We start from the raw sequence: 17606 nt of genomic DNA, 5'->3' as shown, positions 1-17606 counted from the left end.
TGCTTAGAATTCACATTTTTTATTTTTTCCTGGGAAGAAAAAGACAACTTTGGGGGACGAGCAGTCTACAATTTCTTCATTGCCGCTAGGTTGATAGTGAATGCAAAAAACGGGTTCTTCTGGTTAAATGTGCCTGTGATCCTCCCTACTAGTCTCAAAATGCAACTCTCTGGAATGATATATCCCCCTCTCGTTACACATCTCAAAATGCATCAACAACAGGATCATTTAATGAATGTTTGGTCACATAAGACTTGGCTCCATCCAAAGAGTGAATGGGAGATGTCCTTTCATAAAGGAGGTTGCTTGGGTTTGGTCAGAGGGATGGAGAATGATTTCTGGTGCTTTCAAATTCCTCTCATGTGAAAGCTAGCAAACAAGGCAGAGTCCTGACTCTTAAAACTTTACGTCAATGTAACAGGATATGCTCCATATCCCCTACTGACCATTCTTAACATGAAGCATTTTCTCCTGAAATGACAAATTAAAACTTGTCAGGGAACTGTGCAACAACCCATTTAAGTCAAGTCTTACTCAAGTCAAGTCAAGTCAAGTCTTACTTTGATCATGGTTTCCAGCTTGATGGCATCCGCAGCAAACTTGCGGATGCCGTCAGACAGTTTTTCGACTGCCATGCGGTCCTCATTGTGCTGCCAGCGGAAGTCCTTCTCATCCAGATGGACCTTTAGGAGATTGCAATCCTTAGCTGCAGAAATAAAATTAAGTCAATGTGGAAATGATGCACTCTTCATGTTAGGTGAACACTTTACACAGCAGTACCCGTTTTCTCAGAAAGCATCTGCGTGACAGTGCTGTGGTCCTGGCTGAGTTCTGCAAGCAGCCCCGGAGAGATGGTGAGCAGGTCGCATCCGGCCAGGGCTTTGACTTGTCCCGTGTTTCGGAAAGAAGCGCCCATCACCACAGTGCTGTAACCAAACTTCTTGTAGTAGTTGTATATCTTTGTCACACTCTGAACACCTGGTTTAAAAAAAAAAAAAAAAAAAAGCAGGGGAATGAGGAAGTTATGGAAACAAAAATTACTACTGACATCGTCTGGCTGCCATGTCACCATTAGAAAATAACTTCAGAGAAGCAGCCAGACCAGCCTAGCAGCTGCAAGTTACAAGAAATGGCTCTAGTTTCAAAAGCAGCAATCTCTACACGTACACACCATTTAAGAATGAATGTAATAATTTTTCAAATAATTTACATATTTTTCAGACAATAACTCACTCCAGCGTATAATTCGCACTGGTCAAAAATGCATCATTAAGAAAAAACAGCTGAAACTTCCTGTGTCACAGTTTGGTATATTTCATTTCACATATCTGTACTCATCAGTCCAAACGTGTGGGTGGTATTTGTACAAATTATTGACCAATGTTAATGGTTGAAAATGGTTAGAAAATTACCCAATGTTATCGGTTGAGCAAATGTGACATTTTTGGTGTCTCCTGAAGCGTGACCATTTTGGAGGTATGAAGATTCTGCCCAATTATTAGCATTACACATGTCACACTGGACTTCAAGTCACATTTTGAGGGGAAATTCATTTCACAAAAACCAAGACAAGGAACAGAAGAGCTCAGACTCACACCCAAAAATCTCATTCCCTAATTGTGTTGACGGCAACGAATGAATTTTGGTTGGACTTCTAGCTATGGAATTTTTTTCTTTTAGTTTAAAATGGCTTACATTCAAGTGCACCTGTGGTGGTCAGGAGGAACAATATATGGTTTATCAAGAAAAAAAATGCATCCAACCATATTTTCGTTACACTGGCTGTGCTAAAGCAAGCTTATAATAGCTTGCGGGACCTTTCTGTCGAAGATGCTAACACACGCAGACATATTTGCTCCTTCTTGGCTCCTGGGAGGGGAGCAGTGCCGTAGTGTCGCTGAAAGGCCAGTGTGGATAGCTATTGGCAGTACCTGCTCTCACAGGATTCGGGTTTATAAAAAAGCCATCATGGCGGAATGCAAAGCGTATGGATGTCTCAATAACAAAGATTTAAAACAAAACAAAACAGTAATTGACCGCTAGAAATGAGTATTTCCAGATTTCATTCATATAACACACATTTATGTGGGAGAAGCACGTGCGGTGTGACACCCACCTGCATTTGTGAAGAAAATACAGAAGCATTTGCATCTGTATGACAATAAACATAAAACTCGATTGTTAAGTAGTCAATAAAGTCCAGCTAGACAGTTTATCAAGACCTTTCTCTTCATTACCTGCCTCACGCTTGCATGCCGGAGAGGGCACAAAAAATACACGGGCTAGCTTAGCGCTAGCTAGCAGCTTGTACGACAAGCAGATGGAGTCAATATTCTGAATGGATAATCGCTTCAGAAAATGTTGTTTGACAGTGTACGGCAGGGAATCCTGATGGGTAACGTATGTAACTCTTAAAAGGAATAGTTAATGCTACGTTGCTGAGCGCGTACGTACACTCGATATGTTTTCAAAAAAATTCAATTTGAAGCTTGGCAAAAGGGCTTTGGAGATGATATGGTATAGATAAAGCACTATAAAAGTGCACTTCATTCTTTACCATCATGATAAAATTGGGTGTTAACATTTTTTTTTTTGCAAAAATACAATTAGTAATCCAAAAAAAACACCTCTTAATTTTAAATGAAAGGTTCCAGTGCCATCAGGTTATTTAAAACAGATTAATTGCTGACTGATGTTAGCAAACTATCGTCTCTCCCGTGCTCCATTTTGAATGAATATGGACGCCCAAAGAGTGGCATTGCTCACGAAGAATCCATCACAGCAAATAAATGATTTTGATTGCACAGTCGGTTTGAACCAGGCCCGAGAAGCAGTGGAGGGCGGGCTTTCCAGGCAGGGACAGAGCCCCTATGGCCCGCCCACGGTGACGGGTCTGCATTCCTAATTACTTATTCAAGTGATAAAAGGTAAACCTAAGCATGCTAAACACGTGTGTATGATGCTCAGTGGCTGCAATACCACTGCCATGCTGGTTTCGGAGCGCCAACCTTTCTGTATAGCACTTCTCATACCAAAAGGTTTGACAAAACAGATGATGAGAACACAAAGATTAGAGCTGGCAATTGACAGTAAAGGCAAAACTGGTAGGTCACAACATAGTGGGTGGAAATGAGGGATACAGAATATTTGATTCACAGTTTCATGAAATAAAAATGGGTGCAGGGGGGAAACATCAGTACCTGGGTCTTCATGGGGCTCGTAGGATTTGCGGCCCGTGTTTTCCTTGTACCAGTCGAGGATACGCCCAACGAAAGGCGAGATGAGCGTTACCTTTGCTTCAGCACAGGCTACTGCTTGCGCAAAAGAGAAAAGCAGGGTCATGTTGCAGTGAACGCCGTGCTTGTCTTCAAGCTCCCTGAAACAGAGCACATTTACATCACATTTTAGCCGCACAAAAACTGGAAAACAAAAACACACAATCATTTGGCATTAGTCATGGTATGCCACTGGACCACAATGCAGACAAGTCTTATTGACATCCAGTAGTTTTGGCTGGTGTCACGTCACACACTCACTTGCCAGCTTGGATTCCCTCCCATGTGGATGACAGCTTGATGAGCACCCGCTCCTTGCTGATCCCAGCTTCCTCGTAGAGTGCAATGAGCCTCAAAGCCTTGGCCACCATTTCTTCTTTGTCAAAAGACAGTCTGTGGAATACAACAGCATTTATTTGAATAATTATTACCGCTAATAATTGGGGGAAGTTATACATCCATTGATACGGACTTTAATTCCAAATCAAAACCACACACTTGAGTTTGGAAAAAGTGTTCAAAAGGAAAGATTAAACTGTCACTCAGACATCGCTCCGTCACCTGCATACATGTTGAGCACAATTACATTCAAATAGTTGTGACAAACGCAATGGCTTCCGAAGTTATTTGGACCCCTTGAACGTTTTGACCTTTTGCCACATTTCAAGCTTTGAACTAAATATTTTTTGTGAAGAATCCGCACCGAGCGGGACAAAATGGAACAACGTTCATAAAATATTTTAAAACTTTTTTTTGAGAAATAAAATTGAAAAGTGGGGGATGATAAATGATTCGGCCACCCTGAGTTCGTACTTTGTAGAACCACCTTTTGCTGCAATTTCAGCTGCAAGACTTTTGACTGGGCCATTCTAACACCTGGATATGTTTAGTTTTGACTCATGTCATTGTAGATGTTGCTTCATGTTGTCTTGTTGGAAGGCAAACATCCGTTCCGGTCTCAGTTTTTTTCCTTTTTCAGACTGCAACAAGTTTTCTTCCAAAATGGCCCTGTATTTCTTCCATCTTCCCTGTCCTTGGGCTGCAGACTACGAGGATTGTTACTTTTACAACAAACATAACATTTTGCATTTAGCCCATAAGTTCCATTTTGGTCTCATCTGACCAGAGTATCTTCTTCCACATGTTTGGTGTGGCTTCCAGGATGATTATGGCAAACCTCAAATGTGGCCCTTTATGATTGCCTTCAAGAAATGGTTTTCTTATTGCCACTTTTCCATAAAGGCCAAATTTGTGCAGTGTGGGACTAGTTGTACTGTGGACAGATTCCCCCACCTTAGCTGTGGATCTCCGCAGTTCATCCAGAGTGATCAAGGGCCTCTTGGCTGAATCTCTGATCAGTGCTCTCCTTGTTTGGGCTGAAGGTTTGGGGACGGCCGGGTCTTGGTAGGTTTCCAGTGGTCTCATACTCTTTCCATTTCAATATGATTACTTGAACAGTGCTCCGCGAGATGTTAAAGTTTGTGGACACTTTTTATAACCAACCGTGCTTTAAACCACAACAGTATCTCAGACTTGGCCGGCCTGGTGTGTTCCTTGGTCTTCATGACGCTTGTTGCGTCAACAACAAAGCGTGTACATTTATACTGAGATTGAGTACACACAGGTGGATTCCATTTGTCAGTCATTTAGGTCAACATTGGATCATTCTGAAAGTCTCTGGGAACTTCTGGAGTGAGTTGGCTGCACTGACAGTAATGGGGCCGAATAATATTGCACGCCCCCACAAAACTTTAAAATATCGTATGACTTTCGTTCCACTTCGCGATTGTGTCCCATTTGGTGTTGCTCCTTCACCGCCCCCACCCCCCCAAAAAAACAAGTACACCTTGATGTTTGAAGCCTGAAATGTGGCAAAAGGTCCAAGACTGTCGCAAGCCACCGTATGTTAGTTGTAATTTATAAAGAGGAGGAAAAACAAGCTACAGAAGGCAAGCCAATAAATATGCAGGAATAAGCTCGACATAGTATTGAAATATTAACTTCTGGGTTCACATTACATGCAAACTCACAGCATGTTTCACAAATGTTTCATTGTCATATAAGGTCACTTTTGACGATGTGCATGTACCTGGCATCCACCTCAGTTGAGACCCTGCCTGGGACCTTCTTGAGGATCTCAAGACCAAAACTCACAAACAGCTTGTCCATGGTGTTGGCGATCTGCTCCTCCTCAGATCTGACCAGCGAGGAAAGATGCTTCTAGTAAGTCACCTTTGACAATACATTTCTGTTTTTAACTGCTTTACAATTACAATACTAAAGATGCGTTATAGACATGCAGATAACATGAAGCAAAATTTGAGCTCAAACTCTTACCCGCCCTTAGCGATGCCGTATTTGATGGCCTGATCCAACAGGTTCTGATAGGCTGGCATTTTGGCAGCAGCTAGAATCAGAGACGGGTTGGTGGTGGCATCCTGAGGCTTGTACTCATCAATGGCTGCATGACAAACAATTGGAACAGCATTAGGAGAATGGAGGGGAAAAAAATAAATCAGCATACTAGCCAGCACATTTTGATTCAAAATATCATACTGATGACCATGATGCTGTTTGCATACGACCACGCAATAAATAATGCCTGCATAGCACAGTTACATGCAGTGAATGACCTAACCTGTCACTGCCAACAAGGATTGTTATGAGTTTCAAAAAGTATAATTGGGTCTTGATCCATTTACATTAACAATTTCACGAGTTAATAAATTAGCATCATCAATGTATCTGAACAAATTTCTGAATTTTAGACTGACCTCATCCACAAGCTACTCGTAGGAATACAAAATTATTATTCTGAAAAAAAAACCAAACTCGAGGTTTTCAGAGAAATCCGTTTGGACATACTCATTTATGATGAGCAAGCACCACAGTTAAAACAACCCTGGACAATGGACGAATGAACGTTTCCTTCAAATTAGTCACAAAGTACAAAACAGCACCATCTTGAGTATAAATTTGTCACAGCACTCTTTAAAACCCGCTCGGTCTGATAAAGTAGACTGACAAACGTTTTTGATGAGTGCACTGCAAATGTATACTAATCTGAATATATCACATTGTTTAGCATCTAAATGTTTAATTCATGAACACATGTACTCTATTATACTGTTTTAATACCCATGGGTAAATTCAGTTTTTCACTTTGCTGTGTTCAGTCGCAGGCATTGAAAATGAACAAAAAGGGAACAAACGAGAAAGAGCAAATCTATATTAGGAAATGATTTGATTTTAGTTCCCTTGATATGCAAGACAAGCCATATATAGTTCAAATGAAAGGTCGTCTGAAGATCTACATGAATTTGAATCAAACACATAGCCAGTGACAATCTCCAACAATGAAATGAGTAAAACAGCATTTTTAAATGCTGGGTTGGCCTTTCTCAATAGACATGGGAGTGACGAGCATTTTCATTCAGCGTGTTGTTTGTCAGCTTTACGTTGTGGCAGCCTTAGTCAGAGTTGCCAACTCTCCAGTGAACAAATGCATTTACTCTTCCAATAGTTAGGAAATACCAACAGAAGATTTCAACTGCGACTACACGCGAACCTCAATAACTCCTTGTGGACATCACATTGTATGTGAAGGTTTACTTGAATGCTGGATCATCTGTTATGGCTCTTATGATACAAATTTGTAGCATCTGTGTATAAAGATGGTTTATCATTCATCAATTCATAATTCACACAAACTAAAGAGGCAAAGACAACACACACAAAGATAGAAACCTTAATCAAATCACAAATTTGTCTGTATTACAACATTGTCAGAAAATCATTTTCGTTTTCTATAACCATATGCAGTACCGCTGAACAGAAATATGAGCAATTATTTTAGTTTGTGATAATTGTGTAATATGAGTCTGTGGTGTTATTTTAAAGTAACAATTTACTTCATACAAGTGCTTTAAAAAATAGCTGTTGCATATTTTGCGGACTGCAACATTTCCTACAAGCCTGCCTTACACCACAAACGGGAGTGAAGAAAGTAGCTAGGGTTGCCACACAATTAGACATATACTGGCACTTGTCATACAAAAGAGATGTTCAGTCACAAGCCCATTCTTCAAGCTACCAAAAAATGTGCATAGTGGTTTCATTGTCTTATCAGTGAAATTTTAGATTAGTTTTAAAAGAAATCCCAAGATGAAAATGTTGGTAATGCATGTTTTTCATTCAATTCAGTTTTTCATTCAATTGTTATCAAAACAAAAATTGGAGATGACACTTATGCCACAATTCACAATTTTAATATAAATGAATAAGAAACTAAATGTTTCCTGACTGCTAACGGTGGCCATTTTAATCAAAATTAAAATTCCTATAAACAAAGATTCCCAATGTCCAAGGTTTGTGCTGGGGCCTGCTTTTACCCACTTAACATTGTGATTTCCAACCAATTTGCCGCACCATCGGGCTGCTGTAAGAGATCGTGCGTGCCACAGGCAATGCTCGAATATCACTTGATTGGTCTGAAAGTGAATCATTTATTTAATTACACAAATTACACATCTTTGGTCATCTATCTATGCCAGTGACGTATAATCACAGGCAGAACAATTAAATGCTCTTCCACTAAATGGCAGAAGGCACAATTAACCTACCTGCTGCCAATCATACAACAGGATAAAATTAAACATGCCTAGCTTTCAGTGTGAATGAGAACATTTATGAACAAATTGTTATTGCAATATGATTATACTTGTTGTGACATTTTAGTTTGACGGTTTGCCTGAGCAGTTTGTAATGTAAACAATGGGTCTTGGGTCAACATATTTTGGGAATGACTTTTGCATTTTAAACCAAACTCGTTCATTTGAAAACAACTCTTGTGCACTCTCCTCTGGTGCTGAAATTTTGCAACAAAAGCACCTGAATATTAAACATTCAGCCAACCTCAATTGGTACAACCTCAACCTAAACATTCAGCCAACGTCAATTCAACATCGATATGACATCAATCGAATGATTTTGATGTCATAACGATGTTGAATTGACATCAGATGTCCACTAGGGCATTGTAATTGTTCCTTCTACCAGTGCCCATGCCCACTGGGAAGGTTATCTAATGACACAAAAATATATTTGGGATTTCAATGTTATTGAGACGCTGTGACGTTGATATCAAACCATGGTTGGATTTGTTTCCCAAATGCAGGCTTGTCGGCAAACTGTCATGTCATCCTGACCGTGCAAGGCTTTCTGCGTTTGCATCACAGGCTAACTGAATTACTCCACTTATTTCCTCATCGAGAGCCACTGGTAGAAACTGAACAGGCAAGTAAGCCATGAACAGCGTTAGGAAGGCAAACCAGGAAGCAAAAACCAAGAAGTATTTTGCGTCAAATAACTTGACCATTTTTTGTAAACATACACACACGGTAAAGTTGAATAAAATATATCAGAAAGTTATCGAAATATTTTTGATCAAGCTGCACGAAAACTTTTTAAAAACTTCCGCCAGAGCGATGTACACAAGTACACTCAGTTAGGAAATTTGGCAGGTTTAGCAGGTTAATCGGATTACTATTACGATCACAAGATAATGATACTTAACAAACTTCCAACCAATATTAGAGTTGGCTGGTGTAACTAACTACACGAGCCTTGTTCGCGCAATGCTAGCAGGCGTGTAGCTGCTCGGGTTGATTATTGACACGACGGTCATTCACATTAACTATGGAGCCCTCTTGCTCGCTTAATCTTACCCAGCACGCTAACCGGTTAGCATTAGCTGCTGGTTGGAAGCGGGCATTTTACCGTTAAAATCCCCCGTGTCGGCCACCACCACGGTATACTTCTTCAGCTGGTTGAGCGCCGACTCCATTTTTCGCCGCTTGTCTGGAGACACACTGAGCATGATGATCAGCCACTGCGAGCTTTTTATACACACACAACACGTGAGAGCAAACGGAATGCGAGTTACGGGAGCGCGCAGCACCAGGAAGCAGCCACCGAGAACGCGCGCGCACTAGAAGAGCCGCGATATACTGTTGTACAGTTCTCCGGGCCCGAGGGTGCCGAGCTCCCGGCCATGCTAGATAAATTTAACTGTTTTGTTCATTTTTTTACATTAATAAAAGAGAAGCATCACACTTTGGGGGAAAGTATGTTACTACTATAATTGATCAAACGCGATGAAGCTTATTTAGAAGTTGAGCCACAGCAAAAGAGGAATGGATTGGATTTATTTAAAAAAAAACATTGTAACCAAAGATACTCATTTTGATACTGCATCAGCTCTACATACCATATAAACCCTATACTTAAAATACCAAAAATGAGTGTTGGGTTTCTTTACATATCATGCACAACATGTAAAACACATGAACAGAAATGGACTTCGTGAATACTGGAACGCATTCCTCGTTTGTGTTAAAGGATGACACAGTAGCAGATGCTGTTCAGTTGCTTTATTCGCAGGTAATAGAATGCACGTTCATTCAAGAGCTGCAGTCGGCCACGACTCAAGCCCATAGTCACTAGACACACTGACGGCCTCTCATGTCTCTTTTGCTCTTTCATCTGAAATGCTCTTTTGCATCTTTGCTCTTATCTTGAAAGAAAACACAGCCGCATTCAAAGAGCAACGTTTAGCTTGGTTCGCTATAACTATTTATATAGAGCGCTGCAAAACATGCTGGGAATTGCACAGCCTCGCCATCGCTACAGTACTTTGAAGTTTTATAAAAGCGTCTCTATGCTCTTTGTCAGTTGAACTCGCTACTGTCTCTGACCACCAGAAACGTTTCCTGCGTTCTGAAGCATGTGAACCAAAGGCAGGGTTGCCAACTGTCCCTTGGAAAACGGAATCGTCCCGTATTTAGGAACGAAAGTACGCGTCCCGTAATGAGTTGTAAAGGGATGCACTTTGTCCCGTAATATCGTCAGAGTAAAAAATAATGTGTAAAATGTCGATGGAATTAATGGAACAACAGTTCTTTAACACACCACCTCCGCAAAGGCTAACTTCAAAATAAAGCTGACCATTGCGTCATTGATACCAATGCAATAGCCTGAGTAAGAATTTTACTTTGAAGTTAATCTCCGTGGTGGCGTACCTGCTAACTTGACATCTGTTTTCGACGTCTCAACTTGCCACCTACATCAACGCAACGCCATCCCGAAGTCATATTCACTATTCAGTCACGAATTTAGGTCGCTAACAAACCGCAAGTGAATTACGCTGTCATTGTATGATACGGCAAGTGTCTGGCTGGTACTTCAACAGCTGTTCCTTTTTTTTTTTAACTTCTTTTTCAATATTATGGAGATGCGCTGTCCATGTGTAATGCGCTGTCCAAGGTGCCAACTAAATTGCACTTCAAGGTCAAAAATATCAAAAATAAAACATTGTCTTCATTTATTTTATAAAAACACTTTTGCTCATTAAATAGTTTTAAGAAAACAATCAGCTCAATATGTCTGGCATAATACCTTGTTATTTTATACACTGTACCACGTATACAATAAGAACTGTCTTATTGTATACGTGGTACAGTGTATAAAATAACAAGGTATCCTGCCTTATATTGCGCTCTTAAATACTAAATGGCCATATTAGACATTAGGAGTTTTTTTAATGGGCAAAAGTGTTTTATAAAATAAATGAAGTCAAAGTTCTAATCATCTTTTTTTCCTTTTTTCTTTTGCTGATGAGAAACACAATCCGATCTCTGACTCAAAATCCGTGACCGATCTGAATCGTCATTTATGTGATCCGTTGAACCACTAGTGAGTACCAAAGTCAATCTCCTGGTACTAATGTGAGTAACCCATGAAAAAAAATCATGTGTACGCCTGTTAAAAGTGGAATATACAATGAATGTCAGCATTGTATGGACAAACAACATATAATAATTTTGGGGTGGAATAAACAAGTACAATTGATTGACAAGTATGTTAAATAGACTAATAATACATAAAAGTAATACATTGATGAATAATAGATAAAGAATACACACACAGCCTTACATTAACCACAAGTTCAAACAGATAGGCATAATTTTTACTGTACAGTCAATATACTACACTTAAACTATAAATATAGTAAAGAGTAAGTGGACAAATATGTGAAAATGTTCTGCTGAACTGATTAAAGGTGAGCTCATTTTAAGCCTCAACTATGACATGTGTTGCTCTGTGTTTTACTCTGCAGTTGTCAAAGACAACTCCCTGTGTGGAGTTTGCATGTTCTCCCCGTGCCTGCGTGGGTTTCCTCCGGGTACTCCGGTTTCCTCCCACATTCCAAAAACATGCATGGTAAGTTGATTGGACTCTCTAAATTGCCCCTAGGTGTGATTGTGAGTGCGGATGTTTGTCTCTGTGTGCCCTGCGACTGGCTGGCAACCAATTCAGGGTGTCCCCCGCCTACTGCCCGAAGACAGCTGGGATAGGCTCCAGCACGCCCCGCGACCCTTGTGAGGATAAGCGGTATCGATAATGGATGGATATATATGTATACAAAAACAATGGGTCTTTATAAGATATAACCCAGACTTTTCTTTTTGGAATCCAAACTCTGAGATGAGGTAACTCACTCACTCAGACATTAAGAGTTCACCATTGTGTTCCAGGTTTTACTCTATCAATCATAACAAAGGATATAAAATGTCATCACTTCATCACATTTGCGATAGTATCGTGAAATTATTCTAATTTTGAGATATAGCCAAAAACCTGTTTCGCAAGGCTGAAAGGCAACCTTCAATTCTGGCCACCAAAATGCAATCTGTAAATCTGCAGTCCAAGTGGATGTTTGTGCCGGATGTAATGATTCCCTCCAGGCATTACGGGTGCCATTATATTGTGTTTGTGAGATTGAGGTAACCCCAGAATAACCCTTATCTGGACAAGCAATTCAAAAAAGCCTCTGTCCACAGTTGTAACTGATTTTGAGGCTTCAAAAACAACAAAATCCCTAAACAAAGCAAGGAAATACCATCCACACAAGATTATAGACCACTGTTGGGTTAAAAAACAACAACACCTCCCCATCATTGTCGGTAACTATGACGTACTGTCCCAACCCCAATTACTCCAATTGAATTCAAAATCAAAGTGTTACTGTAGTGTATGGTATGTTGTTAGTGTGTGCACCTCACGGTTGAGAGGTTCTGGGTCTGAATTTTGGCTCAGAACCTCCTGTCTGGATTGTGCATATGTGTCTATTAACCCTATTATGTTTTTGATTATTTTTTTTAGGAGTAATAAACAGTTTTTTAATGAAAACATGCCTTACACAACTTTTATAAGACAAATTCTGCATCAGAAACACAAATTGGTTCATAGTCATAGTCACTTTCATGCTGTGTTAATGATTTGGCATATCGTCGCTGTCCTGTGAAAAACACGTAAAGTGCATGTCCAATTTTTTTTCAATTTTATCATTAGGATGTCTGTAATATGGAAACCCCATTTCATGTAAAAAAATGGACTTAAGTGTTTTTCACAGGAAAGCGATGATATGCTGTTTTTGTAGATTTTCCTAAAATAACCAATGCAATTTCCATTCCATTGGATTTATAGAGGGCGGCACGGTGGTCGACTGGTTAGCACGTCCGCCTCACAGTTCAGAGGTCGTGGGTTCGGCTCCGGCCTCCCTGTGTGGAGTTTGCATGTTCTCCCCGTGCCTGCGTGGGTTTCCTCCGGGTACTCCGGTTTCCTCCCACATTCCAAAAACATGCATGGTAAGTTGATTGGACTCTCTAAATTGCCCCTCGGTGTGATTGTGAGTGCGGATGTTTGTCTCTGTGTGCCCTGCGATTGGCTGGCAACCAATTCAGGGTGTCACCCGCCTACTGCCCAAAGACAGCTGGGATAGGCTCCAGCACGCCTGCGACCCTTGTGAGGATAAGCGGTATGGATAATGAATGAATGAATGGATTTATAGAAAAAAATTGATCAATGATAAACAAAAACTCCAAATACAGAGTTCAAATTAATATGCACAGTAGTTTAAAAAAATCTAAAGAATCATGATGATGACTATGTCAAATATTACTGATATTTGTCATTTCCGTCATTACATTGAGATTATTTAAAAACAATGTTTCGACCAAAGAACATCTAAACGAAACCGATCATGAACCCGTGTTCAATATTGCCTGAGCAACTTTCTCATCCCGAGACTGTGAGTTCATGGGTAGTTTCTGCCTGTATCTCACTTGAGGATCCGGGAATTGCCTCCTTGCGATGCTGTTTTGAGGTACTGCTGTCCACTCATAGATTTTTCTTCTAAAGATGCTCTTCTCAGTAGGGTTAAGATCAGGGGATGATGAAGGACACTGCATGCCCCCCCCATACCCATAGCAGCTAAAACTTAAATTGAATTCAACATTTGTTGCAGTGTGGGATGGTGCGATGTCTTGCATGATAGGTAATTATCTTACTTCAGAAGGCTTGATTCTTTTTTCTTTTTTTTTACACCATTGCAGGAAATGGTCAGTCAGAAACTCCACATAATTTACATACCTTACGAAGTACATTTTTTAGAGTACATTTTACTCTAAAAAGGCTATATTTGGTCCCAGTCTAAATTTACACTTGTAAGAGAGTAAAATATTTAGAGTTTTACTCCAAGTAGTGGATTAATTGTACTCCAGAAGAAAATCATCTTTTATTTGACGAGAACATAAGTTACTCACCCACATTTTACGCTGATGACAGCCTACATGTACTCTGAAGAGATTTTGATCCATTCTGAAGATTTTTTTTCCCGCTCTAGTGCACTTAATTTATTTTTGAGTGATATTTACATAAAAAAAAATATAGTAGTAAATTTTACAAGGAGAGTTTTGGAGTTACTTGCATAGCATTAGTTTATTGGAAAAAAAAGTGACTGAAGCGTTGAGCAATAATGTCCCTTTCAGTAGATTCTTTTTGTTGTTTGTTTTTAATTTGCACAAATTAATACACGGTCATTTAGTAGGCTATACTACTTGAACTTTGTTTGTGGTTCAGTCATGTAATTGAGGAGAATCTTGAGAGAAAGCGTATTTCACCTGGAAAAAAATAAATCCTTAGAAAATGTGACGCATGCTGCATTTTATGCTGATAGGTTATCTTGCTTGACCCTGTTAACTCTTTCCAAATGTTTGTGTAACCTTTAGCTGTCATACCAACATATGGTATGACAGCATATGATGAAAGCAATGGTCCAGATGTTGCCTAATAAATACTAATCTTCAACCACATTTGGAAGGAGCGTGTGTGTGATGATCATATGCAGGCGGAGGCCAAACTTCACAGACATTTTCAATGTGGTAGCTAGATGATTTTAAAATGCTTTCCCGTATGGGAACCTGATGTTTGGTCTCAATGCACAGCAGGTCCGGAGGTCCCAAATACATAGACTATATGAAAAATTATGCTCCCAAAACATGATGAATACAAAAATCTAAGCCCACACTAACAAATCACAACCCCCCACCCATCGTCAATTAATTGCACACTATGTGTAAATTTAAGTTTGCGAATTAACACAGTGACTTCACAAAGGACACTTTTGTGATAGTGTTTTAGCTGCCACTAGATGTCAGCATTTGTTTTTACAGGTCGAATGTCAGTCACATGTGCCCCCATGTGGCAGGAGGGAGAGAGAGGCTCTTTGGAAAGGAAAAAGCTTGGGAAGTTTTGCCACACTACAGAAAAGAAAAAGAGCAGCCGGTATCGAGATTGCAAGCCATAATTAAGGGTGAGTTCTTTTCGTATTTGTCACTATTCAAAATAAGTACTGATTATTGGAAACACACATTCTTTTGATTCTGACTGGACTGTTTATTTAATGTATGTTTTGGTCAAGCTTTACCATGTGGATGCTCTGGTGTCAGAGAACTTGTTTAAGAGTGTTAACTTTGATCAATGGAAGCGCTGGTGGGCTTAAGTTGTAGGATGAGTATCCATTTCACTGTTTGTCTAGGGTAAATTTCTTAATGAATGTTGCTCTTGCTTTACCTAACTGTACAATTACATGAATCATACAAGTTTAATGTTCACACTTGCTATGCATTTTAAAAGCAAGTACAAAGTATGCTCTTTCACTGCTCAGTTACCGGCCAGCCACATTTTCTAAACATGTTATGATGATGGACATTGTAAGCTCTGATAGGCCAAAGCATGTCTCCCTAGACCACGATGTAAGCCAGAAATAAACTTGTGGATATGAAAAACATTTCCAAATACCATCCATTCCGGGGAGTATTCCCTCCCTTCACATTCTCTTTTTTGAAGAGCTTACAGCAACCTTTGTTTGCCCCAGGACTTTTAAAACCTATTTTTCAACGAAATTCACCACCTCGCGATGTGTCTTTCTTCATGTTGGTTGGTTTGTGGCGGTCTTTATATGTTCCCAAAATATGGTGTTCACTGTTCAGTTATACATATGGTGCATTAATATTGATCACTCGGACATTGAAGGCAATAAGCCATGTTTAAAAGTAAATTCTAAAGTCAGAAGCTTTACCTTATGAAGCCAAAGACCTTTACATTTGATTTTCAAGTATTTATTTGTGTATTTTTAATAATTGATAGGAAGCACATAAACAGATCAACTGAATTGCTTGGCTTTCTGGCCATGTCACTTGTGTGTAAATACTAGTTGAACCCAGTCAATAGCATATGCATGCACACGTGACCTCCTGGCCCCCACACAGCAAATGTATCCCCCAAAAGTTGTCTGGATCAATGTTTCACAACCTTTATTGAGCCAAGGCACATATTCCAAATCTCACGGCACACTACTCAGCAAAACAATTCATAAAAAGTGGCTATTCAGGGTCATTATGTACCTTCTGTCATCCAGTGGAAGAGCATTTTATTGTTGTGCCTGTTACTATACGTGGTTAGCATAAATAAATGAACGAAACTGATTTTTAGAAAATGATTGGAAAATATGTATTTTTTGGTCAAAATAATTAACATTGGATAATTTCCCGCGGCACACTTGATGATCTCTCACGGCACACTTATGTGCCACAGCACACTGGTTGAGAATCCCAGATGTTAAAGGTCAACAATTTTGTCACTACACTGTCTTGATGAAATACCTTGGCTATGCAAAGAAAGACAAACGACACCATTAGCTGAATCTAGTGGAGCACTGCTTCTTGGCATAGCGTTAGCCCAAAGCTGACCCACTATATCGGTAGCAGTCGCTCAGATTGTAAGGCTTCTGGTAGGTTGAATATGTAGTCATTGCTTTTACTTACTATGCTTATGTGAGCTCAGGTGCGCCTCGCACTTGCTTATGCTTATAAAATTCTCATTTAGGGCTCAAAACAACTCTGACTCTGGTCGTCATGGTAATGCAAAGCTGTTCTCATGAGGGTGGGGTGAGCTCTAGCTCATTTGCATAAACCCAGAAAGTAGTTGATTTTAAAAGAGCAGTTAAAAGGTGATGATAAGTATGCTACAATTCTAAGTTCTTGGAGTATTTTCACCAAAGCATGTTAGAGACACGTGGGAACTGCTATAAATGTGGGAATAACGCATAAAGTGTCTCTTTTAAAGACTGAATGATGGTGTGATCGTTTGTGTTTGTGGTTCAGTATTCTTTAAACATCTCTTAAACATGCACATTCACAACTGATAGCTATGCACATTCACAACTGATAGCTATCAGTTGTGAATGTGCATGTTTCAGAGATTAGGTTGTGATGGACTGTATGGACACATTGAACGTTAACCAAATCCTGCATAGACTATGGCCAGCACAAGAAATGGTCACGAAGGTTCAGTCTAGCAATTTCTTGTTCCCTGCACGGTGCTTCGAGTCTCATCCCATCTTGTGTATAATCCACACTGCAATGAAAGGTAATAAATAATTGAAGTCATCACACTTAAACTGACAAAAAGCTTTGTTGGTTATTTTGGAAGTTACCATTAGGAGAATATGTAGGACCAAATAATTAAATAATATCGACAGTAAAGCAGCGAAGGTCATAGAAACCTTAAATAATTGATTGGAGCTGTTATAGATTTATCTCCACGGTTAGATTGCATTGGTACAATATTCTGTATTTTTGATACATACACTTTTATTTTCATTTAGTTTTTTTCTTTTGTGTACTTTTATGTTGTTGTTTTGTATGAACACGTGTCTACAAAAAAGGATTACTACATTGGAGCATATTCCATAATAGATGTGCTATACTGTATCACAAGCTCCATTATTTCTGTCCAGAGCTATACCGTATGTGAACTTCCTTTTAGACTTCCGTATCATCAACATTTTTTCTATTCGTGAGGCACAATGCATCGAAGGGATTATTTGGGTTGTGCTGGTTGACAATCATTTTAATTGGATTATGTTTT

The 17606-nt window shown here is 39.6% G+C and overlaps 2 protein-coding genes across 2 annotated transcripts in view; one reads left to right on the top strand and one right to left on the bottom strand.

Annotated features, from left to right (window-relative positions):
* Positions 1 to 9257, bottom strand: taldo1 (transaldolase 1). Its single transcript, XM_086026414.1, has 8 exons — positions 9054 to 9257; positions 5613 to 5736; positions 5365 to 5472; positions 3537 to 3668; positions 3201 to 3376; positions 781 to 978; positions 561 to 706; positions 1 to 471 (listed from the first exon to the last, which is right to left on the bottom strand). Exons 1-8 carry the CDS (start codon positions 9151 to 9153, stop codon positions 439 to 441), a joined length of 1017 nt encoding a protein of 338 aa, XP_085882540.1. The 5' UTR covers positions 9154 to 9257; the 3' UTR covers positions 1 to 438.
* A 5648-nt stretch (positions 9258 to 14905) lies between these two features.
* Positions 14906 to 17606, top strand: part of tspan4a (tetraspanin 4a) — a 134148-nt gene continuing 131447 nt past the window's right edge. The window contains exon 1 of the mRNA XM_086026418.1: positions 14906 to 14988. The gene's annotated coding sequence lies outside the window, so the exon portion shown is untranslated. The remainder of the gene's footprint in view (positions 14989 to 17606) is intronic.

The sequence above is a fragment of the Filicampus tigris genome, chromosome 3 (assembly GCF_054856515.1).
Source record: "Filicampus tigris isolate MCC_2025a chromosome 3, RoL_Ftig_1.0, whole genome shotgun sequence".
NCBI lineage: Eukaryota > Metazoa > Chordata > Actinopteri > Syngnathiformes > Syngnathidae > Filicampus > Filicampus tigris.
The sequence above is the reverse complement of the archived record's forward strand: the minus strand, read 5'-3'. Positions and strand labels throughout refer to the sequence as shown.

Excerpts from the sequence above, each read along its gene's own strand:
- taldo1 (XM_086026414.1), bottom strand. The coding sequence starts at position 9,153 with ATGCTCAGTGTGTCTCCAGACAAGCGGCGAAAAATGGAGTCGGCGCTC. Across the intron at positions 3,669-5,364 it reads TCAACTGAGGTGGATGCCAG|ACTGTCTTTTGACAAAGAAG; the intron begins GTACATGCACAT and ends TGTATTCCACAG. Across the intron at positions 979-3,200 it reads CGAGCCCCATGAAGACCCAG|GTGTTCAGAGTGTGACAAAG; the intron begins GTACTGATGTTT and ends TTTTTAAACCAG.